Here is a 25,073-nt window from a genome sequence, read left to right as displayed (position 1 = left end):
TTTAATTCAAGAATATTTGGCATCAAGAAAATTGTCGAGTCACTCAGGTTAGCCTTGTAGTTGATTTGACTATCCAACTCCAAGCATTTATATAGGTAAATGGTACTTTGAACATATCTTTACTTTCTTTTATACTAAATTAGTATTTTGTACATGATATGCATGCAATTAAAAACTTTCTATAATTAGTTGGACTCCGTAAAAAATGACTTCGAACCCAATGCCTCCCTTGTTGTTAGGCTGTACTTAGTGGTAATAGAATGGAGTGGGTAGTCTTTCTAGCCCATTTTGCTTTTCCTAGGTAAAAAAATGATTAAATGTATCATGTAATTACTACAAGAAAGGATGATCCAAGTAAAATTCTACCCATATTTAGCAAGGTTTAAATAAGTGATCAGTGATATTCACTCTCTGCACAATATGCTCTCTTTTTTTTTTTTTCAAAAATTCCTTAAGATCATGTAGCTCTATGGCATATTTAAATTTATTACTTCTACTGATATTTGCTCCCAACATGACAAGGTAGGGGCCAAAATTTCAGTGCTAAATCTAGGTTTGGTTCTTTATTTGATCCACCACCATCATGTTGGATTATCCATATCTAGATTGGGGTCAACTTACGGTTCACACAACTCAAAGTTCTTCGCCTATCCGACCGGATCCGGTTCAACGACGGCTCGACCGCTGGTTTCATCCCAGGAGCTCAAAAGAGCAGCGGTCTGAGCGGTTGAACCGCAGGGTACGGTTCAAGTGTTTTGAAATGACCAACCCGAACTGAATAAATTTAGAGCTCGCCTGCTCCTTTTCCGTTCTTTCTTTTCTTTTGGATTCGATTCCTCTTTCTCCTGTCCTTCCTCGATGCCGCCCACATCGCCGAAGAAGCACGGCGGCGAGCAGCAGCCCGATACCAACTCTGGCCAGAAGTCTCAGCGCTCCAAGGCCGCTAGGGTTTCTGATGACGCCGCCGACAAGAAGGCCTCTGCTCTCCCCTTTCCCTCTTTTATTTCTTGTTTCAAAACCTAGATCTTTCAGTAACAAATACAAAAATTCATAGGATTCCGCATTCTTTTGTTTTGTTATCATCATTTTATAATAGCACTTTGTAGTCCGAATTCCATCAGTAAAGGGATGAAGTCGAACCTTTTAAGCAATCAAGAAATTCGAGAGAAACTGATCAAAAAATTAGGAAGTTCAGCACCGATGATTTGGTGCTGATGCTTGCCTAAAATGGCACGACTGTAAGTTTCTACGTAAGTTGTATTATTAGCTAGATAGAAGTTAAATTGCGAACGAGTTTTACCTTGGAGTTCAGTTATTTGAGCTTATCCAGTATATGTTAAAACTAACCAGCATTTTTGAGTTCATGAGACAATGATGTGTATCAATCTCTATCTTGATTACTGATCTGCACCTCATCACCATCCATGTAATGGCTTTATTTAAGCTCGTATGGATTTTTTTTGGACCCTAAGGGCCTTCATGGATGACCAATGTGATATCTCCTCTGCGAATGGGAAGATGTGAAGAGGCAACATGGATCAAAGATGAAGAAGTTGGAAAGGGGGATTGTGCATAAAAAAAGGCCCAACCAGTTAGAAGAAACTTCTGGAGTTGCATGGAAGAGTTTTGGTTTCTCTATCTTAAATATCTTGACCACCTGTAGTGGCTGGAAAATTGACTCTCACCTCTATTTTTGTACTGTATCCTAATTACCTCCATCATTTGCGACCCTCGCTAAGGCATGCTTTATCGTAGATCAGCTTATCCACTCTTAACTCTATTTTTTGATTCATGATCGTCTATAGTTAGTGACATTCATTGTATGCATGTGATATGGATATATCAATAACACTTTTTTTATTGCATATCTTGTACAAACAATTTAAATAGAAGAGAAAACAAAAAGGCGACTGAAGAATTACATTATCTCCTATTTTATTTGGACTAATTATAATGCATGTGCAAATGCATGACTAAAACTAAATTTAGATATAGATATAGGGAAAATTTCAAAAAGATTTTTAATATGGATATCTTCCTCATGAAATTGTTTAAGATTTATTTGATATATTACATCCTTATTCTAAATAAGTTTAAGTTGTGCTATAGTTTTCCCTCTTGGTCTCCTTCTCAGAGTCTAGCAATGTTAGGATCCCTTTTTATAGAAGTTTAGCATGATCTAGACATCTAAGGAAGATATATAATTATAATTATTATGGGAATTAAAAATTTAGGAAATAAAGCCACCTTTGTGTAGTTTTAAGATATTCCAATTGCAAACTAATAGATATATCTGGCCATGCCATACCTAGTACAACTTAATTAGCTTGAATTTGGAGCAGCTGTTGAAGTAGATGACTTAAACTGTGAGACACATAAAAAAATAAAAAATAGTTTTAAACAAAGAAAGTGAGATCATTTATGGAGCATCAATATTTGGTGTAATTCTATAATTAAGACATGGTACGGAATCTACATATGAAGTTTCATTTTTTCTTTTAAATAATAAAGAACACATGGCACATTGATTTAGAAGTTGAAAATGGCTTCATCCAATTGAAGCTGATTATTTTATGATATTAATACGGACAATAATGCTAATGGAGATAATAATAAGAACTGCTATTATAATCATAGTGATAGAAGTTTAATAAGTCTGACACCATAATTAGAAACATTGGCTACTAATAATATAACAATACCAACTTCCTGATTGATACTCATTTTGATTTAATGGAAAACGAGTCTTTTTTTAATAATTTGCATAAATCATTGATGTCCAAGCTGCATTTCTTACTTCCTCCATCCATAAGCTGATCCCTTCTTTCTACATTCCTTGAGATTCTCATTTTGATTTTTATTCTTCATTGGAGATTTAAGCTTTTTCTAACCTTATACGAGCAGAGACTTGAAAATGATTGCTGTTTAACAATAGGAAGCAACAAAATTAATAACTATGGATTGATCTAAATGGTTCTGGAGACGTGAATGAATGGTTCTCCTAAATTCTTCTACTGTTAATCTGAGTCTATGCATGGTATAGATTGGCTTCACTATCAATGAAGAAAGAGGACATATACATGTCCAAATTGTAATTGGGATTTATAAACCTATAGGGGGACTTTGATGGTTTTCTTGATATTAAAAAGGAAACAATTGTCACCTCTGCATGGATAAGTTTATAATCTTGATCATCTGGATAGTAGGTACATGCGAAATTCAATATGAAAGGATCATGTGATGGATATTGTGATCTCGTAATCTAGATACTGTTCAGACAAATGACGGCAAGCTATATATTTCTTCTACTATGCACTCTAATATATTATTCGCAAGAGTATCAGAAGTGTGTGGTTAGCAAAGAAGATTGTTATTATATGTCTATAGTTATATACACTCCAGCTTCTTTTTCTGCAATTCTTACGTCTCTTTATTTACAGTTTATTACTGTGAACAGTGTTAAGACTTAAAAGTGTAAAAGAGGGATAAGTTAGCATCAAGCGAGATATTTAGAGCAACTACTCAAACACTATAGGGAACTTGAGGTGCTTAAACAAAGGCGTACATGCTAACCTTGATGTCCTTGTGGTTGTTTGCCTGATCTCGAGGTAACAGATAGTAGGGCGCCTAAATGTTCTTCCTACGGCAATGGTATAGAAGTGGATAAAGCGATGAAGGAACTGCTCTTTCTCTCAAGTTAATGAAACAAATAATAAAACTTAGGAAAAAAGGGATCATGCATTTCTCTTTTTTCCTACCGTTTGCCATAATTGACGATAATTGGAAGAGCAGGCTATTGAAAGAAGACATCCTAGCATGCCTTTCTGTCTCCTTCTTTGTGGCATATAGTTTAGGCCAAGCCTGTGCTTATAATCTTTCTCTGCAGTTGTCTGGGACATTACCTTCTCTTCATATTAGCTTAAGACATGCAATGCCCCGATTGATTTAAATGCCTAGATATGCAATTCCCTGATTCATTGAGATGCCTTGCAAAATGAAAACAAAACCGAACCTTTTCCAAAGCATGGCATTTGTTTTTCCTTTGCCTGCAGCTAAAGGAAAGCTTTTTGAAGTGAAAAATAGTAACCTTTTTCCTATTATTCCTTTTTTTTTTTGGGGGGGGGGTAGGGCTGTCAACGGGCCGAGCTGCTCAGGCTCGGCTCGTTAGTCAAACAAGCCCGAGCCCGAGCTCAAAATAAGGCCCGTTTAAATCCGAGCCCGAGCCCGAGCCCGAGCAGCTTGCGAGTCCAAAAAAGGGCTCGGTCCAATTAACAATTTAATTGGGTCCCAATTAAATTTGGATTCAACCCAATTAAATTTTATTTGGCTTAATCAATTTAAATTCCAATCTGATTGAACCCAGTTGGATTTAAATTAGACCCAACCCGAGCTAACTCAAATCCATTTAATTTCTTTAAATCGAATTGGATTGGTTCGGGTTCGGACTTAGCCTGTTAACCTGAACCCTATCCGTTAACCCTTCCCTCCACCTCTTTCTTTTTTTTTCTTCTCCTTTCTTCTCGGTTTCTCCAGAAGCTTCCCGCACCAGCGCACCGGCTGTCCCTCCCCTCCCCTCTCGCCCTCCTCCTCCACCGCCGATGCCTCGCTGCCTAGGAAAGAAATCGCACCCGAGGCCCCTCCCTCTCTTTCTTCTTCATTTCTCCCCCTCCCTTTTCCTCTCTTTGTCGACTCCTCCACCGGCGAGATTGCGACAGAGGAGAGTCCCTCGCATGGGAGGGTCGGGCCACGGCCAGCGGCGTCCTCGGCCGTGCCTGCGGTTGACGCCCGTGCCTGCGGCCGACGCCCGTGCCGGCGGTGCTCACGGCTGAAGCCGGCGGCCGCTCAGATTTAAGACAGCTTGCCAGTCGAAAAGGCAGTTGATGTCAATCTCGCGAGGACAACCCCAAGATCACGCGATGAGGTGAGTCCATTCTTCTCTCTCTTTTTTTCTTTCTTTCTTTCTTTCCTTCTTTCTTCTCTCCTTTTCTTTCTTTCCTTCGTTCTTCTCTCCGACGACGAACCGTCGGAACCGAGCTCGACTGCTCGTTCTTCTCTCTAACGGAGACGGGGATGGGGATGGGGATGGGGCGGGCTCGGGCTCGGGCTTGGGCAAACGAGCTTTACGAGCCCGAGCCCGAGCCGGGGAATTTGTGAAACGAGCCGAGTCGAGCCTGCGGAGGCTCGGGCTCGGCTTGGCTCGTTAACAGCCCTAGGGGGGGGGGAGGGAAGCAACTTCTGATGCTCATCACCTTGTGGCCCATGTCAAATACACCATTCGAAATTTGAAGAGATAGAGGATGCCAATCCTTGTGCCCCTGATGAGGTTATCAAGGGAAGAGCCCGTAGTCACCAAGACAACAAGGGTGATTGGCAATAACTACAGTTATTCCTATACAACAAGGGTGATTTGCAATAACTACAGTTATTCCTATATTACTTTTGTTTTGATGAAGCAGCACTAGCTTGGATATAGGTGACCTCATCAATTCCTAAAATCTCGTGTAAGCCTTTCTATTTCAAGCTATTTCTTCTTCTAGCATTCAGTTTCTTCTTTTAGATTTTTTGTATCTAGATGTTTTGATTGTTCATGATGAGGTGTTAGAATCATTGGTTAGGAAAGAGCGGGTATGTAGGAAAAAAAAAGCAAAACAAGATAGGTCAGAGATCTTTTGTAAAAAGAGTTTAATTTTAGAGATTTAATTTCCTATTAACATACTCAAGAAAGTACATTTAACCTATTGTATTATTTGATCGTGAAAGAACAATGATACATCCTCTAGTGTATGCCCTTCATTTGTCATCTTGATATTCAATTTGTCATGGTCTTTATGTAAGGTTGTGTTGTCTGTATGATCAGACTAGAAGACTCAAGGACGCGGAGATCAGCTTTCCAATTGTATATGGAACTATATCATTCTGGCTTGGCAAAAAAGCAAGCGAGTAAGCCTTATAGTTTTCTAACTTTTGTATGGGTGCAATTCTCATAATAAGAAACTTCATATTATGATGTGTAATGTGCTATATCATCTTAAATAATAGTTTGTAAGTTGACACAATGTGCTTTTATCATTTAGGTTCAATTCCCACAAATGGACTGTTTATGTTCGCAGTGCGACAAATGAGGACTTGAGTGTGATAATTAAGCGTGCTGTCTTTCAACTGCATCCTAGTTTCAACAATCCAACAAGGGTTGTAGAGTCAGCACCGTTTGAATTGTCAGAATCTGGATGGGGAGAATTTGAAATAGCTATTACCCTCTTTTTCCACAATGATGTTTGTGACAAGCAGCTGGACCTGTAAATTCCTAGCTAATATCATCAACTTTGATCAGCATTGTCATTTGTCTGCTTTTCCTGCTCACATGCAACTTGTCCTAATAATTTTACAGATATCACCAGCTAAAGTTGTATCCTGAAGATGATAATGGACCCCAGTCAACAAAAAAGCCCGTTGTTGTGGAAACATATGATGAGATAGTTTTTTCTGAGCCTACTGAGGCGTTCTTCCTCCGTGTCCAAAATCATCCAGCAGCATTTGTTCCAAGGCTACCTGCTGGTCTAAACTTGCCACTCCCAGGTATAATTTTGTTCTTTTTTTCCATGTTGTGTTTTGTGCTTCCAAAAGTTCTGGAGGAATAAACTGCCTTCTTAATTTCTATAGGTCCTATTGAACATGTGAATGAAAAGAAAAGAGGCGACACCAAGGATCATCCGCTAAGTCAGTGGTTCATGAATTTCTCTGAGGCAGATGAGCTATTGAAACTTGCGGCTGCTCGTCAGCAGGTCAGACGAAACCTATTTTTCTTTTTGACTTTGCATACAAATTATTTGTATAGGAAAACAATATTTACATGAATGCACCCACCTCTGAAATGTCTGCGCACCAGAGCTTAGAAACTCTAAAATCATGATCAGTAAACTTTAAGTAATGTCACTTATCTATGAGCCTAACTAATTGAGAGCCATCCTACGAGCATGCTGGAAGAGGCCATTCTATTGAGATGAAAACTGAGTTTATAAAACTTATATAATGAAATATAACAAAATCATTACTTTTTGTTCTCTAGAATCTGGATACTGCATTTCAATTAGGAATAGAGCTGTGGACAAATGGAATTAGATTGCTTGTTTCTTATCTCAGTTTTCTATGCTGCATTAGAGGTTTTGAAAGCACCTTAACATGATCAAACAAACCAATTGTAAACAGGATTTGAGTCCAGACCTTAACAGATGGTTAGGCCGTGTTGATTCTGGTTATTGGAAATATGTCATGGGCAACGTGCAATCCTCGGTCAGAATTCAAAATGAAACAAGTTGCATCATTCTAACTTTATGCTAAGTTAAGATAATATGGTCGTCAGAAAACTCTTAGCAGATGCAGATATTCTTCCATCAACTTCCTATTAAATTGATTTTAAAGTAGTGAATATATGTTTGTGGTTCACAAATATAATTTATCACAGGCATTTGCTAGTGGACCAAGTAAAAATATTTTTCAGAATTTCTGTGTTATCTAGCTGACTTGTTCCTGAGATCTTGGTGGAGGCTGTTGTTGTGGGCTCAGACCTAAATGCAACCAAGCCTTGGACAGAGTCCGATCCATAACAACTTCGATCTAATCTAGATTAGCCTGAACTGGTTTGACCCCGCTAACCTACCTTGCCCATCTCATTTGATTGAGGTGATTAAGAGATGGTGGGCGAAAGTTGGACCCATGGGTGACACGTGGGGGCCATGTGTCACACCCCTCATCCAACTGCCTTATCTATCCGTTCTGTAGAAGAAAGATTGAGAAAGAATAGGGCTGTGTACAGGGTAGATTCACTAAAAGAAGGGGAAAAAAGATAGCTCTTTAGGCTGATAAATTGTGATCATTAAGCCAGTAGACCATGGTCTTAAAGAGCAATCCTCTGATCTGACATCTGTGAAGAGCGATAAGAATATATCAGATTAAGTCATGGCCTGTCTTCGAGTGGCAAGTGAGGCTTGATTTTGGGATTTGTTCCAAACTACCGTGATATATTTTCTAGTCTTGATTTTTGTTTGTTTATCTGGAGTGCAAACTCCAGTCAATGGTCTGAACAAGCATTTTATTTGGTGCCACGCCATATGTTGGATGCATTGGTTATGGCAAATATCTTGGACCTGGAGCATGCTTTTTTGGTGGAAAAATTGTAAAGTTACAAAATTTAGTGCAATACCAAAGTTGACCGCACCTAATTTGGTATATCATAGCTGCAAGGTAAATATGAGAGTTGCAATAGATCAAGCAAGCTGTAATAGTGGGTTTTGATTTTTATATTGTTTCTATCCTTCTTTTCTTTTCTTTGTTTGGATACAAATAACAGTGTACTGGGTTTTATAAAATGCTCGAGTAAAGCCTGTGAATTGTTGGGCGCCCTGGTATTTTTTTCATTTAGGCTTCTGTACTTTGCATGGACGGTTCTTGCTTGGTATATCCTAAAGGCAAGTTCATCCAAAACAATTGTTCAGATGAATGTGCCCAGATTAGCCCAATGTATCTATGCATGTGAAGCTTCACTTGTCATGATGTTAGCAAAATTCTTTCATATCCATTTTAACTTACACTGCGCTATTCATCGCTTATTGGTTTGATCATTGAGGGGAACCTAGCTTCTGGTGAACAGTTACACTAACATGGTGGTGCAGGACAGAAGAGAGAGAGAGAGAGAGAGAGAGAGAGAGAGAGAGAGAGAGAGAGAGAGAGAGAGAGAAGAAGAAGAAGAAGAAGAAGAAGAAGAAGAAGAAGAAGAAGAAGAAAAAGAGGGGAGAGAAGAGAAGAAGAGGAGAGTGGTAGGCAGAGGGAGAGAGAAAGGGGATATCTCAACATTCTTAATAATGTAAGCTGTGTTCTCAATTAACACAGCAATGAACTTATATAGACAACCCAAAATCCTAATGTGGCAAACCCTAGCATCCACATAAAAATAAAATTCTGAGTCCAAATAAAATTACAGAATTCAAATAAGAATAAAATTTTCTAATTTCTATATTTGTGTCTAACATAAGTGTGCCTAAATTCCTTATTAATGGTGTTGAGCAAATGTGTGTGTGTGCACGCGCGCGTGTGTGTGAGAGAGAGAGGGGGGGGGGGTGGATTGTTAAAAGTGAATTTGACAAAGAGGGCAATCTTGATGATAGAGGGTAAATGGGTGGTGAAGTGGAATGTAGTAGCGTAAAATGAAAGGAGACCCATTGAAGTATGGCAAAGTTAGTTGTAGAGCATTGGTAAGGCGTTGGGGTGTTTTTTTCTTGTCTTTTAGTTGTGGAGGGCAGTGTGTGGTGTAGGTCAATGGTCTTGGTATTGCACATCCCTTTACATCCCATAAAATTCGACCTGCAAACCATTCCTCACCTTTAATATAATTGTAGCAAAGACCACTGCTGTACCATTAGGATTCTTGCTTCATCATTTTTTTGCAGTTTATGCATGCTAAAGCAGCAGGTGTTTTTATAACTGCGAATTTCATTTTACCTTTTTTACATTAATGAATTTTCTGAGAATTTTCATTGTTCTTACTCACTGGCTACTTATCTCTAATATTTAAAAGGGACAATTGGTTGATGGAGTTAGAATTGTCTTTTCACTTTCATTCTACTTTTTTTGGTTATAGCCAGACTCTCTTTCTCCTTGATTCTGGACTACAATCTGGGCGTACTGATGCTTTTTGTAAACTCTCAAGCTATGGCAAGCAGAGGAAACAAGATCTATTGTTCTCTTTTCTCATTTCCAGCTGAATGTCTAAAATGCCTTTGTAGGAGATTTTCCCCACGCTCAATATGTCATCTAGCATGAGCACACTGTATATTTCTGGCTTCGGTCATGGGTCTTCTCTAGTGCCATTGACATGTTTACAAGCTCTCTTTAGAAAGATCCTGTCAAATCTAATCAGGGTTTTCAGGTCATTGAATTCTATGCAGCTAACTAAAGTTACTGGTCCCACCATCACCTAAGGTAATTGAACTCCTCATGTGTAATTCATAGCAAAGGCAGAAACAGCGTGGAGGGAAGCATCTTTGCTGCAGCTTCTCCGCCCTTGCTTATCTTGCTTTCCTGTCATTCTGTGTCTGGGATTCATTCAATGCTTCTTAACTGCCTGCCTTTTCTTTTGGTTGCTCCTTGCTTAGTATCCGCCTATCTTTTTAGCAACCTATTAAGTAGTATGTTCGATCACATCTCCATCCATGAGTTGTCCATGTTTTCTGCCGAGACCTCTGGAGTCCCATATGTACTCATTCCTAGGAAGGGGAGTCCAACCATCTGTGCTTCAAGGATAAGTCCAACAAGCGATCATAGATATCCATGCTTCCTTTTCATGTTTTAAGAGGGGAAAGTCCAGTTAGAAGAACTCTATGGACATCTTATATATACACGTTCACATGCGTATGCATATATGTATTTTCAGGGAGTAGATGAAGTGTCTCTTGCATATTCTTAATACAAACATTGCATATGCCAAATTCTTGCAAATGTAAGAATTAAGATGGATGAGTTCCTGCAGATATTCATATGATGGATTGGGTTTTTAGAACTATAAGATGCTGAATTAATTTCAATCCTCGAAAATGGAATTAATTTAGCCAATTATTCTGTGTCAAAGGTGCAGGCCCACATAGTTAAGCTCAGGAGACAGTTGAGCATGATTGATGGCCTGCCTCAGCAGTCGAAAACAGCTTCTGGTCAGTAAATCTTACCAGGTCTTCCTTTCACCTTTCATCAAATACCTTTGGAGACAGAAAAGGGCAAGAAATGAAACTGAATTATAGGTAACAACATACTAAATGAATTTAATCCCTGTGATCGTATTATTCCTGTTTTGTTCCTTTTTCAGCTAGGAGCAATCGGTTTTACGATGAAGGGAGAACAAGGGGGTGAAGGTTGTTTTTTTTTTTGGGGGGGGGGGGACACTGGGGGGTTATGGATCACAAGCCTGTCTGTCTTCTTTTACAATATATGAGAAAAACACTTTTTTCTGTGTTTTCATCTTTTATGAATGTAATGAAAGGAGCACCTTTGTTGTGCAACTGGTTGCTTTCTACAAATAAACTAACCATTAGTACTTCTTATATGAGGACAGCAAATAATCATCTAGTCACCATTATCTGCTGGGTGTAAATATGCTTCCAATGTTTTGTCCTTTGAAGAAAAGTGTATGCTTGGAATGCAAAGAAGTACAGGAAAATATATTCCAATAGTGATATAGTTTGCAGATTAAAAATTTTTCATCTTCATATTGCTCGATTTACCATTCAGATTATGGCCTTAGAATGATCAAGTAAACCAAATTGAGGATGAATTTTGTCTATATATCATTGTTTCCAAAATACCTACATGAATTTTTGGCTTTATAATATATTTTTTCTCAGTGTAGAGGTTTTTTTAATTTTGATATATTATTCATCTCGATGAGTGGCTGAGGTCGAGATGAATTTTTATCTTGGTCAATATGGTAAGTTGGGAAATTTGGAAGGAACTGAGATTTTCCAAGATCTCAGCCAATATTTTTGCATGAGATACCGAAATCTCGGCCACTATGGTAAATGCGAGATTAAGATCTATATTTAAGCATTGATTTCAAAATTTATTGGTTAAAAAGCTTTTTAAGAAAAAAAATAATTGAAAAATATCAGTTGATATCTCGGATTTTATCAATTTATATCGGCCGAGATAATAGGGCCGATATTTTATATGTGTTACTGTGTATTGTATGAGGGGATACCTGTTAATGTGCAAACCAAGATCTCAGCTGAGATGAAAACTTTGCCCAGAGCTTTCATAAGAGTTAAATCTGTAAATATGAGGACTGATAAATATGACTGATAAAGGGGACAATTTTTACTTTCACGAAACAGGTCTCTAGAAGCAATCACTTGTGCATCCTGAATGCATCACAAAAGAAAAAGTAAAGAGCTCCCACACATATTTGATAGCTTTTGAAAGAGTTTTCTTTCCCATATTTGATAAATTTATGTCGTTGGACTCTGAACTGCAAATTCACACACCTCAGAGGAGGTATGTGAACTAGCGAATAGTTAGAACTAAAAGTTAGCAGCATCGCCTTTGGTATGTACATCAGTCAGTGAATAGCGAGAACTGGGTGGTAACACCATTAACTTTGTCCAAACATGATCTTGTTATTTGTTCAAGCAGCACAAAATCAAAGTTCTAGACCTATTCTCAGAAAGAAGCTTCATCCAGTTTTGAAATAATCTTTTTCAGGAAACTTCATTCGCCAAGTCTATTATTTGCACCAGAAGAGTACTGTAAGATCTTGTTGAGTGTGATTCAGATATTCAGTTAGAGAACATTTGCAACCTTAATACCATATTATTGCTGCTCTTCCATACTTTTAATCCATTACATGTGCAACTCATCCATTGTCAAAGGCATAACTCTGTCGGTAGCTGTTGTCATCTATCAACATTATCAAGTAACATGATGAGGTACCAGTCCTGAGTTTTTCGATATCATGCCTTTACAGACTTTTCCCTGGCTCTCCTTTGCGATGCAGATGACTCCATTCCTTCTTTTCTTTTTCTTCACAGTAACAGATTTGGATCAATCAATATCTGGATTCCTCTTGTTATATACCTAAAGCATCTTCCAATTTTACTTCACATGTATCCTGACTTACTGTCTGCTCAGTTTGTTCCTTGCTTCTATATGAAACATATATTTCAGTCTACTATCTAGTCTTAATTACTATAGGACAATGCTTATTAGTCCAATTGGTCCCTGTGGCTTTGCATTGCAAGCTTCTAAGTTAAGTGGTCACCTCTATAAAGTAGCTATCTGTTAACATGATCTAATGATTAGGCTCCCTACAGTATCAAGAGTAGTGGTCCTTGAGTCTCCCACTTAGGCATTTGAGGAAAGGAAGCAGGAAGGTAGCTTTCAATCTGAGGTGCTTGCTTGGTCCTGGCAGATCCAGGGAAAGGGGTTGGTCTACTGTGATCTTACTGGGGCCTCCCTCTGTTGTCCTTGCAGGTGATCTTGTGGCAAGAGTAACATGGCCTACATGTGCAAAACAGAGAAGGAGATCACCCTCACACCCCACCACCACAGAAATTGCTCTCTTTTGATCATTGCAAACCACTGGTGATGCTCTCCAACTCTTTCTTGCACTCCCTGCATTTCAATGTTGTTCCATCGATCACGTTGAAGGGTTTACAATTTCAGAATTCTCAATCAAACTATGTTGAATTGCATTCTTCTGCTATTTAATCAAGCACCCAAGGTTTATGGAGATCCATTTCTCACTTGGTGGTGGCTCCATTGGACTTGGCTTGCTACCTTGAAGCTGGCAATGTCATGCTCAATCTATAGGACATTGACTTTGTTGACAATTTGTTCCCATCTCGGATCAACTATAAGAGAATAGACTGCAAAAGAGTTTTTAGATGCCATAATTCTCAATATTTCAGTAAACATCTGAGTCATAATCATTGAACGTATAATGATCTACTATTCTAATAGAATCTTGAAAACCCTAGAAAGCATAAATTGTTACCAAGCATCATGATTTCAGTGAGTTGTGAATTTTTGACCTTTGGACCATATAGCTTGGTGCATAACCAAGGACTTTTATCTATCTAGTAAGCATGTTCAGTCAGGGCAAAAGATAAACTAAAAGGATTCAGCCTATCTAATATATAATAAATAAATAAAATTGATAAAAGATTTAAAGCCTCTGCTAACTTGATCTCGTCTAATTATAATTACGCTGTTATCGGTGAAGAATGACATTTTTAACTTTTACATGGGAAAGGAAAAGTAAAGTTGGTTGATAAACCTAAATCCAACTGGCTACAATGAAATTTATCAGGGATGCTTAATCAGCTGCCTACATTTTCTAAGCAAAACCATTCCATCTGCTTATTTGTATCATCATGCTTGCTTCTTATAGCCATTGCAAGTATGGATGACGAGATTTGCCATATTGGTTGGTACTATACTGTATCAGACGTACCATACTATACTGGTATGTAGTATCGTACCATATTGATATTTAGTACGTCTCGTCATTTCGTACTGTACTACATAACAATATTGTAATAGAATGATACTAGTATAAATTTCGGTACCAAGAGACAAATCTTGATGGATGGCATGTGATCTTCTTTAGCAGATCGTTGGTGTCCAGCTGGTTGGTACCTGGCAGGACAAATATTTTACATGCAATGCTGGTAAAATGGGACCAACCTTCACAATCCGTGACTCTAAAATGCAGAGATATAATTGTACTCGCTCTTTTTCTCATCCATGTTTTAGGAAAAGGACACAGAATTCTGCCAAAAAAAAGGACCAACAGAAAACTGCCTGAAGAGCACAGTGGGAAATAAGCTGCTCGATGTAAATGTATGGAGGCTTCATGGGAATTAATAACTTTGCAGTGATACTATCCTTAAAGAGTCTCCACCAAGCCCGGATGGACAGTGGAAAGAGTCTCTACATTATTGTGAGAAGGGAACTTAGTTTCATATTGAAGTCTAATCATTTGATAAGATCTTGATCAAGCTGCTTGCCTTTGATCCAGAGACGGCTTTGACCATAAATCTGTATTAGTTTGTGATGGGTATGACTCTTTAATCTTTTCCTATACTAGAGTAAAGAAAAGGGGCGTGGAGTCTAAGCTTTTGAAAGGATTGGATTGGTCAAGCAGGAGCGAGCTGTTTACTGACGGAAACTTGGAATTTGAACACAAAGCCATGTTATTGTTGTTATTATTAAATGACATGCTTATCAATCTGTGACTCTGGATCCTTGCAGGATAAATGGAATGAGACGCCATCGCATTCGATTGAGAGCAACATGATGTTCATTTGGAAGAAGGTTTGGCATTGTTTTTTTCCTTTTTCCTTAAAACAATGAGGCTTTTAGTTTATTCTAGCCATTAATGCGATTCTGCTAGGTGACCGTGAAGTTAAGGCAGCCATCTATTGCTTGCAAACAACTCAATTTCAGAGGAATAAGAACAAAAAGAAAAAGGAAAATAACATGAGTATATTAGACAAACTTGCCATCCAGAATATTAACTTTTACTTAATTATTTTTGTGCGAGATTTCTTCTTTATGCTATCATGGATCCTTTGCAGGAACTTACAAACAATAAGGTTGAATGAAATCTCAGTAGTAAAACCAAAAAAATAAAATATATCTAAAAACACTGACATAAACAAAGTTACAGATGGTAAAGTTGGAAAATTTTTAAAACCAAAATTACTTAACAGATACAGCCAGAGTGCATCGCTGATGTCATGCTCCTTCGGCAGCCCCACATTGAATGAGAGCCACAAATTAGAACAAAAATCATATAGGGCATGCACAGAGAAAGAAATAAGAGACAAGCTTCTTATTTTGGCACGTCTCCAGTGCCCCCAAAAAATCCAAAAGTTAGGAACCCTACTAAAGAAGCTGTCAGTCCTGTGATAAAAAAAAAAAGAAAATACTACACAACATTTTTTTTTTTTTTGCTTCTCATTTTCAGATCATAATTTTTATCGATACACGTTATATGGTCAGGTGATACCCACTAAGCAAATTAGTTATCTCGCAAATCAATACATATCTGTAGTTAAATCGAGACGTAATTTTTAGAACCTAGTGTTGATCAATGCATAGTATTCGGTCAGATGATACACACTTAGCAAATTAGTCGCATAGCAATCCAATATATAGCTACAAGAAAATTGATACACAGTTTTCATAATATCATGTTGATCAGTACATACTACATGATCAGGTGATATATATGCGTCGACTTCCTGATATATATTGTAAGTTTTTTTTATATACACCTAGTAGTGAACCAATACGCATTTCCAGATAAATTAATACACGATTTTCAAAATATATTTTTTACAAGTACAGATTTTTATGACCAGATAATGTTCACCAAATATATTAGTCATCTAGCAAGTCAATATATACCCCTAGGTAAATTGATACAAAGTTTATTAAACATGTTCATCAGGTACGTTATTGATCAAGAAGGAAATCCAAAAGGAACTCGAGTTTTTGGTGCGATCGCTCGGAAATTGAGACAGTTGTATAGTACACTATGTTTTTGCTTTGTTTAACCTGAAAATTTATATACATATTATTTCTTAGATTCCATAAACTCTTAGGTGCAAAGGTTCTAGAAAAGAGAAAGAGATTAGGAGGAGAAAGAAACTCGAAAAGGAGAAATAAGAATTTAAGGACAGAAGAGGCGACTTGACAAGGAAGAGGATGGATGCATGGTAAGGCTTGACGAGAAAAAAGGAGGATACCACATACAATTTTTTTTTTCTTCTAAATCACGGGTCGGTAGGAGAAGTTCTTATCTTTTGAATTTCTTTTTTAAGATGGGCATGAGAAAACATGCGACAAAATGGAAGGTCCATCTGGTAATTTCTTCTTTGATGCCGGCTCCATATGATTTTTGTTCCACAAATTGCATGCAGCAACTGGGCATCGGGCCATTTGAAGCTCGAAGACACAGTACACACTGTACACTGTGATTAATTATGACTGTATACAACTGTAACGTAATCGAACAAAACTATAGTTAGCAAATTTAAACTCCACCTACAAGTTTGTACTTCCTCCAGCTCCAAACTCCACAGACTATGCACCAAAGAGAGCAAGGCCCAGCATGTCCTTTGCCCAAGCCCAAGCCCCCAGCCCACCAGTCCCCTCTCGTCCTCCCCACTCTCCCACCCCTCACAGTCTCACTCACCATCTCCTCGTCCTCCTTTTTAGTTCACTTCTCCTGGTTATAAAAAATCTGACATGAAGAAGAAAAAGAAAAGATAATGACCCTTGGGAATCACTACAAGCTTTCCCAAGCTATGTTATTGAAGCAGATGCTGAAGAGGTGCTCGGGCCTCGGGAGGAAGCAGGGGTTGGGTGGTGGTGGTGGTGGTGGTGGTGGAGAGGAGGAGGGGCTGCCGGAGGACGTACCGAAGGGTCACTTTGCGGTGTACGTGGGGGAGAACCGAAGCCGGTTGGTTGTTCCTATATCTTATCTCGCTCATCCCGAGTTCCATTGCCTCCTGCGCCTCACCATCTCTTAAGAGGAGAGGATTGAGACTTCTTCTTCTTCTTCTTCTTCTGTTCTGGTTTGCTTGATGCATTTGGTAGTGTTTTTTGACGCAAAAACATGAGAATTTTTCGTGGGTTGGAATCGTAGATATCAGAGTGGCGTGCTATATAGAGGTTTTCTTGAAACAAGCTTGTGGTGTAGTATCTTATGAGTCTATAGATGAAGTTAGGCCCAAAAAGGCTCTCGTTAGTTCGGTGGATGTAGAGAAGTTGAGTAGGAGTACGATCTGAAGAGAAGTATAAAGAAGCTAGTTGTGCTGCATACAGAAACAGAGCTGGAGAGCATAAAAGCTGAAAACATATGAAAACACATTTAAACAGAAGCCATGCTTGGACATTGTAATTGGATACAAATCTCTTAGGGATTACATTAATAGCTCAGCTGTAATTTTTATCACATCTGTGCTAGAGAGAGAGAGAGAGAGAGAGAGAGAGAGGGAGAGAGAGAGAGGTCAGAAAAGGAGGATTGCCAGATGTGGTGTCATTTTCATAATTTGGATACTTGTGTTGCAACTTGGAACAGCCTATGCTATTTCTTCAGCATCAAATGAAACAGAAGAATGATGATTTCCATTGACTTCTAAACCCTACTTTTTTCTTCTTGTCTGCACTAATGCCTAAGGCATCAGCAACATGACAAAATTTCCCCCAAAATAAACTCTATTTTTTTTTGCTCATATAATCTTTTACTCAAATAATTATTTGGAAAACTGGGCATCTACTTACTTGCACAGGGTAGTGCAACTACCTTATTGAACAGTTAAGGTCAAGGTTTACTAACATTATGTACTCTTTTTTTGAGGGTAATCCTAACATTATATACTCCTAATGGACTTTCAAATAATATCTATTATTTAGCTATTATGTAATGTAAATAGCAGCCATTTTTTGACTTATTTGAATAAAGTAAAATTCTTAAAATTTACATCTCCATCTCCACTGAATTTTTTTTTTTTTTAGTTCAGTTAACAATGACACAATAAATTAATGTTGTTATTTTACCATTATTGTCCATTTTTTATTGTGATGCCTGTTATATTGACTTCTGTTTCATTCTCCAAAAAAAAAAAAAAAATCCAATCCAAGATCGAAGTGGACTATTAGTTGCATTATTTTCATTATATCAGCATTATTGATGCCTTAGTTATTACTTATACCATCTAGTACCAAGTACCAAGTAATAGCTACCACTTAACCCTAAAAATCACACTGAATCTTTCTATATGTGCCATTACTTCTTCTATGTTATTCACCCATATAGCATACATTGTCCTTTACACTCCTTACTTCTCTTTATTTAATGGCCCTCAGGGCATATCAAAGGCTAAGGTAGGCCATAGCTAGCCTACCCTCTCTTTTGTTTCAATGAGGAGACGACACCTGCTGCTCTCAACAACAGGATCATCACTGATGGAACCCAACTCCTTGAAACAAATGCTTTAGTTCTAGGAATCTTCCTCATCATCACACTCAAGAAGAATCTATTGTCAGTTGGAATCCTCTCCAAGTAGTTTTTGGTCATCATTTCATTAATTCAGTAGTGGGTGGATTATATAGTACCAGTGATAATGCTTTGGGGAGCCCATCAGTGGACACTTTCTGGGTCCTTATAATTTTCTCACAAAAAATTACAGCAGATATTCACTTATAACTCCAATCTTTAATTATCTCACTTTTTTAGAGAACTGGTTATCATATAATGTCAATATCTATATGTTGATATCTAGAAAGTGTTAATCCTGCCACTGAGGTGGTAGCTTAGTGGGAGCATGGCCTCACTTCCAACCAAGTGGTTCCAAGTTCGAAACGCACGGGCGTCGATTAAATTGTGGAGACCGGATGCTCCCTGTTCGGACGCGTACTTACACGTGGTATTCGTGCCGGAGCTCAGAGGGGTAACCGAGCCAGGCCCACGAGTGGGGAGGGTATGAGTAAAACCGGCTGGGGTGCCCAACACGCGGTCATTTCTGCCCGCATCGAACATTCTCCTGGCGGGATGGGGGCCCAGTGGGGGCTGCTACGCGGGGGTGGGCTTGTCCCTTCTTCCCCCCTTCTCCTTTTCTTTTACCAAAAAAAAAAAAAAGTGTTAATCCTAATTGTAGTCCTAATTGCAATCAACTTTTGTATCCATATAATGTCAATATCTATATGTTGATATTTGGAGGATTGGTGTTTGGCTAATAGTTGATTGCAAAACTTTTTTCTATTTTCATTTTTTTAATTGTAGATGAGGGGATTACACTCTATCCTGCTACCCAGGCATCGGTGAGGTTAGAATCCAGATCATTAGATATCATGGGTGATGACTTTACCATCTATGCTTATTGACATCCACTAAAATTATAGGATAAACCAATTCGACTGCAAAAGTTAATATGTAGACTTGTCTAAATAATTCAGGATGAATTGAATCTTGCACAAGGATATCAAGTTGTTTGAAATAGACTATTTATCTGTTTGAGTTTAGTTCAAGCTTCATTATGTAAGACATGAACTAAGTTTGATCATGAACATCAAACATAAAATTTATTTCAAGTTATGCTGGATCAAACCTGAAATCAATGAAGCCTAGTCTTGCGCAAAAAACTTTTTATATTTTTAAATAATAACTTCAAAGCTATCACTTGAGCCATCCCGCATTATGCGATAATTTGTCTTTGGCCTAGGCTAAAGACTGAATGTCTTAGAATGAAACCTAGTCTAACCTAAATAGAGCTCAATTCCTTTGCTCAACTCTAATTAGCCTTGGAATTTGGATAAGGTATGCCCTAAATAGGCCTACCAAATATACCTATAATAGTGCATCCACCCACATGCCTTCAGAAGCATAAAATATGTAACGACTTAGAACCTCATCCAATAAGGCCAGCTGAAAGATATTATTTGAGTTCCTTGGCTCTGCGTAAATATTCAAGATCTACCTAGTAATATGGGATTAAAGACATGCCTGTATGTTCCTCATATACTCCCTCTGGTTAAGGATCTAAATCCACGTAGGCTATGAGTCAGATGCGCTTTGATACGATTTGTAATGATCCAGGATTTCATCAAAAAAACTAGCTAAAAAGTTTTATCCATGTTTCTTAGTTTTGAATAAATACTCAAGATCTACTTAGTACACAGCCGATGTGGAATTAAAGGAACTCTCGCATGGTCCTCACATAATGCGATGCTGGAAGGATTCAGGTATCTTACAGTTGGGTCCTTGATGTCCTGTGAGACATCTTCATGTCTTGATGGGAAGCTCAATGTACTAGTTTGTCGGTCTCCTGTCCCCAGCATGCACATGACATGCTCCCATGCCATGACCCACTGCAAGTACTGTCAAAGATCCAATCATCTCGACTCCAAGTAATCAAGAATGGCACTCTATAGGAAGAGTGATATTAGTTGGTCTAATTATATCTAGGAAGCTCAGATGCCCAAAAGCAAACTCCTAAATGCTCTCAACTTTGTTATGCTTTAGTTAAAGATGGTATCACTACTATTTCCTGTTAATCATATGATAAGGATGTGGCTGAAAATTTTGATGGTTAAACTTGCAACCACAGAGGTTTAGAGATGACCTTTCCTAACCGAGGACATGAATATTATGGTCTATGTTAAGCCCTAATACACACTGGTTCATGTTAACCAGTTATTCATGAAGTGGATTTTGTCCAAACCAATAAGTGAAGTCATTTTCTTGACAAAAAACAGAGTATGAATTTATATATACATGCAAATCTGAGGACTTTGTTGTACGATTTCTTCTTTTCGGATAACAACCCTAGCATTTCTGACTTCGAGTTCTATATGTAGGGATTTAGTGAAACCTACTCGATAAAGATATTAATACTCTTTTTGATGAAAAGGTAAGGAGTCGTAGGATGCTTCTTTTTGACAAAAAAGGAATTTAGTGATTTTATAAGAGTTTTCAAAAATCAATTAGAAGAGACAACTTCACCGTAGCACTTACCAGGAACAAACTAATCTAAATTGATAACTACAAATTGCTTCGTTTTCTATATGTTTTGTACAAGATAAATGAACCAAATTTTATCATTCAAGCCATCTATTCATTACATGTTATTAATAATGTATTGTATACACATAAACTTTTTTTTAAAAAAAATTAAAAATAATGCTACTTAGTGATCTTATTGAAAACAAGATACAATGTGTTGAACCCTAATTGGCCTATAAACATGGGGCCTCGATTTATGTAACATAAGCTAGAGCAATGTTACAACAGCATGCCAAATCCACTAGTCTTCATCATAAATCTCCTCTCCTCTAGCAAAGTTTTGCCTAGGGATATTTCTATTGTAAATTACATTGCCATTACTAGGTTCCATACGAAGGATTAGATAGATTATACCATAGCACTATTTTATAAGTACAGAAATACCTTGGACACCCGGAAAAGAGCACCAAAAATGACCCCAAACCGCGGTTGCAGTTTGTGTCATCACCCTCTAGCTGGACTTCCCTATTTCTTAAACAAGCAATGGCTTACACTTAATACTATGTTTCATGGCCCATTCTTGATACCATGTAGAAAATTTTCTCATGAGAAGCTATGATCTATTAATGAGATAGATCTTGCTTACATCAATACTTCCCCTTATGGATGATACCTCCATGGGTTAGATACTTGAATACCCTTGACTCTTTGACATAAGTAAATTTTAATATCAATAAGAGATGGCCTATGAAGTTTGATTTGCTGGTTGATACGTATCTTCTCATTGCATGTAAACATGCTAAAAGTGTAGATATATGTATACATGCATTATGCACGTGCCCTTGCGCATGTGTACAATAAAGGACCATGGTAGGGGAGGGAGAGTTTGGATCCTTTGCAGTACAGCTTGTGCACCGTAGAGTCAAGTACGATCACGAATAGTTATCACGTCATCCATATCTGAAACGGATGGCTCTTATTCATTCCTGAAATACGATGAGATATTGTTAGTGCAATACATAACACAGCATCATGATGATGAAGGAAAGCCATCTTATTCTAAAATGGATGACGTGGTGGCTATCCATGGTGGTATAGGACTTTGCGGTGCAAAATGTTGCAGATCTTGCTATGGGGAGGGATGACCATGTCAGTCTATGGACAAGCACAGATTTAAGTCTTGGGTTCAACATTGCCAATTTTGGCTAGGTGCAGCTATATGTTATTGTAGTAACTTGATTCAATCCAAACTACATACCATAAATTGCTTAACAGGGAGTTTAAAGGAATCATTGTAGAATGATTGCCATAGTGACAAGATAATCCGTCCATCAAGTCGTGGTCCTATCATATCAGGAACTTTTTGGACAGACAAGATGCAATACCTTACACTAATGCATTAAACCTCCATTATTCTTAGAACATAGGTTCGTTGGTTGCATGTCCATAGGCCCACTTAATTAATGTTTTTTCCTTTGCTTTCGTGCTTCTTATTTTTTAAAAAACTCTCAGAAATAGTTTATCTTCTGCCAGATGTTGCTGCTTTAAAAATTATAGTGAGGCATGCTCTACATGAAGGCCTAGATTGTGAGAAATTATTACATAGGCCAGATCCGAGACTAGTCCAAATCTCGAGGAACACATACGATCGATAACATGCACCCTTCTTTGATTTTGAATTGTTTAAATACAAAATAATAATGTTCGATTAGATCGGTCCATTAAATAACTAGACCTAGATTACAAAAACAAGTCAATGCACATAAGAAATTGAAACCATGTTCTAGTGCCAAGACTAAAATAAATAATAATAATAATAATAATAATAATTTAGTAATTATATAACTAATTGGATAGCGTTTTATGTGATCAGGCTGGTCTTTGACGAGTGATTTTCCCTTTCCAAAATAGAGGACTTGGGAGAATTTGAACGACTGATTGATCGATAAAATCCGAAGCCCTTGTTTTTGGTGCTAGCACTCTTTCTAGATTCTTTATTAGCTTTGGTTCGAAGCAAAGAAATTATTTCTCTGCTCTTTCCATCACAATACCTAAAACTGGCATTTGTATAGTTTTACGTATCATTTAGTTCAAGACCTCGGTCAGATCCAGGGACTTCCTTATAAGCCTTATCCGGGATAAACATTATGAGATTCCATGACATCTATTCCTATTTAATTGTTAAATTTTTTGTTTGATGATTCTCACATTTAATTTATCCATTTTACCCAAAAAAATAAAAAATAAAACAAAAAATATATTTAAATAATGATGTGCACCACCTTATCACCTTTTGACCTTTTCATGGGAGAAGTGGAGGACAAATAAACACAACCATGTGACCGAATCCTGAACCGCTTTATTTTCCTTCAGCTTTATGCGGATTCGAATCCGGATCCAAAATCCAAAATCGGAGACATAAAAACAGGGAGCTTAAATTTTAAACATGCAAATAAGACTATAATTAAGATGCCACCGGCCATATTAATAACTATGTATTAGAGGTAATCACATTATTATTTACATCGAGGGCAACCCCTGGTCCGCCCACCAGCCCAACTATTTGATGTAATGCCTGAGTGAATCACCAGACGGATTTCTCGGCGCGGAGGAGAGGGACGGACTCGGGGGAGTGCCATCCGGCACTCCGCTGGCCGGCGTGGCAGCAGGAGCACGAGCAAGAGGAGGACGCCGGCGCGGTCTTCCGGAAGTCCTCGAGGCTAACGAAACGGGACGACGAGGAGGAAGAAGAGGAGAGGTGGCGGAGAATATGTTCGAAGAAGGACTCGTCGCAGGGGAGGGCGAGGGGGCCGGGCCGGGAGGAGAAGCCGTACTCTTCCTCGGCTTGCCGGAGGAGCTGCCGGAAGACCGGGTGGTTGAGGTGCGCCGCCCGCACCACAAATCGCCGCGAGCTGCTCCCCACGCACACCGCCACGTGCCCCGCCGGCACGTCCGCCGGCGCCCCCCGCGACGCCGACGCCGCCCGCATCCGCCACCGCCGCAGCATCTGCCGGAGCCTCACAATGTGCCTGATCTTGCTGCATTTCGCCATCCCCACTCCATTTCCCATTCTCTCCTCTCTCCCTCCCTCTCTCTCTCTCTACAACACCTTTTGTTCTCTCTCTTCCTTTCTTTCTTTGGGATTTTGGGAAGAAGAAAGAAAGTGAGGGGGGAGGGAAGAAGAGGGGGGGATTGAGGATTATATAGATGGGAAGGAAAATGGTCCCAGGACCCAGGTTGGTGATAATTACAAAAGAATTTTTGCTTTTTTTTAATAGTTTGTTATATTTATTTTGGGGTGGGCTTGGTCCAAAGAAGCACAAGTTCAGCTTAATTTTACTCTAAATATAGCGAAGTTATGGATAAAAACCTCATCTAGGTCATTTAACTTCTTCCATATCATCCAAAATTTAAAATTTGATTGATCGGGCTTAAAGGATTGGGTTGGGTTAAGATATGATAAATATTTATAATTTTGATTCATAGTTACATCCAACTACGACGGGCTTTCTTATTCCAAAATCATCCTTATGGGATAATCATCGCAAGATCAAGAGTGATATGGGTGGAGATGATGATATCACCACGATGATCCTATATGGCAGTGATTCTAACTTACCTCCATCCCTCAAATCACCGCCCAACCTAATCTGGGTTGCCTATCCTTGAGGTTGGAAATCAAAGATCACCGTAGGGCGGTAATCTTAGGTTGAAAATTGAAGACAAAAATGTCCCTCAGTCCAAACAAAAAATATATATCAATATATCATTAATAATTATAACAATATTATATATATATATTATATTTATAATATATTATTAATTATATTGATATCATATGACTATTCAAAGATAATTTCAAATTATAGTAAAAGACTAGAAGTACATTATCAAAATTTATATTTATATAGTGAAAGTAATTATTATATTATGTTTATTGGCCGTATTTTCCTGATTAAATTAATTATTAGTATTAAAATAATATATTATAAGTAGAAATAAAAATATTAATTCTATATAA

The 25,073-nt window shown here is 38.1% G+C and overlaps 2 protein-coding genes and 1 pseudogene across 18 annotated transcripts; 2 read left to right on the top strand and 1 right to left on the bottom strand.

Annotated features, from left to right (window-relative positions):
- The first annotated feature begins 840 nt into the window (after positions 1 to 840).
- Positions 841 to 15,008, top strand: LOC103717410 (transcription initiation factor TFIID subunit 14b-like). Of its 17 annotated transcripts, none has more exons than XR_015969371.1 (9): positions 841 to 977; positions 5,860 to 5,940; positions 6,075 to 6,296; positions 6,389 to 6,576; positions 6,661 to 6,782; positions 10,622 to 10,700; positions 13,009 to 13,119; positions 14,293 to 14,596; positions 14,791 to 15,008. XR_015969371.1 is itself a non-coding variant. In XM_088705632.1 (8 exons), exons 1-7 carry the CDS (start codon positions 859 to 861, stop codon positions 13,101 to 13,103), a joined length of 906 nt encoding a protein of 301 aa, XP_088561758.1. In that variant the 5' UTR covers positions 841 to 858; the 3' UTR covers positions 13,104 to 13,119; positions 14,791 to 15,008. The 17 variants fall into 17 exon arrangements, 10 of the variants coding, with proteins under 10 accessions (XP_088561758.1, XP_088561759.1, XP_088561756.1 ...); XR_015969370.1 differs by lacking the exon at positions 14,791 to 15,008 and adding an exon at positions 14,150 to 14,207 and having other exon boundaries at positions 14,293 to 14,340; XM_088705632.1 differs by lacking the exon at positions 14,293 to 14,596.
- Positions 15,009 to 16,271: 1,263 nt separating this feature from the next.
- LOC148702325 (auxin-responsive protein SAUR50 pseudogene) lies at positions 16,272 to 19,072 on the top strand (annotated as a pseudogene).
- A 4,421-nt stretch (positions 19,073 to 23,493) lies between these two features.
- Positions 23,494 to 24,262, bottom strand: LOC103717412 (protein SMALL AUXIN UP-REGULATED RNA 12-like). Its single transcript, XM_008805787.5, has one exon. The coding sequence runs from the start codon at positions 24,120 to 24,122 to the stop codon at positions 23,637 to 23,639; it is 486 nt and encodes a 161-aa protein (XP_008804009.3). The 5' UTR covers positions 24,123 to 24,262; the 3' UTR covers positions 23,494 to 23,636.
- Between the last annotated feature and the right edge of the window lie 811 nt (positions 24,263 to 25,073).

The sequence above is a fragment of the Phoenix dactylifera genome, chromosome 10, assembly GCF_051530095.1.
Source record: "Phoenix dactylifera cultivar Ajwa chromosome 10, Ajwa_hap1_PhDact_Kaust_v1.1, whole genome shotgun sequence".
In the NCBI taxonomy this organism is placed as follows: Eukaryota; Viridiplantae; Streptophyta; class Magnoliopsida; order Arecales; family Arecaceae; genus Phoenix; species Phoenix dactylifera.
The sequence above is the reverse complement of the archived record's forward strand: the minus strand, read 5'-3'. Positions and strand labels throughout refer to the sequence as shown.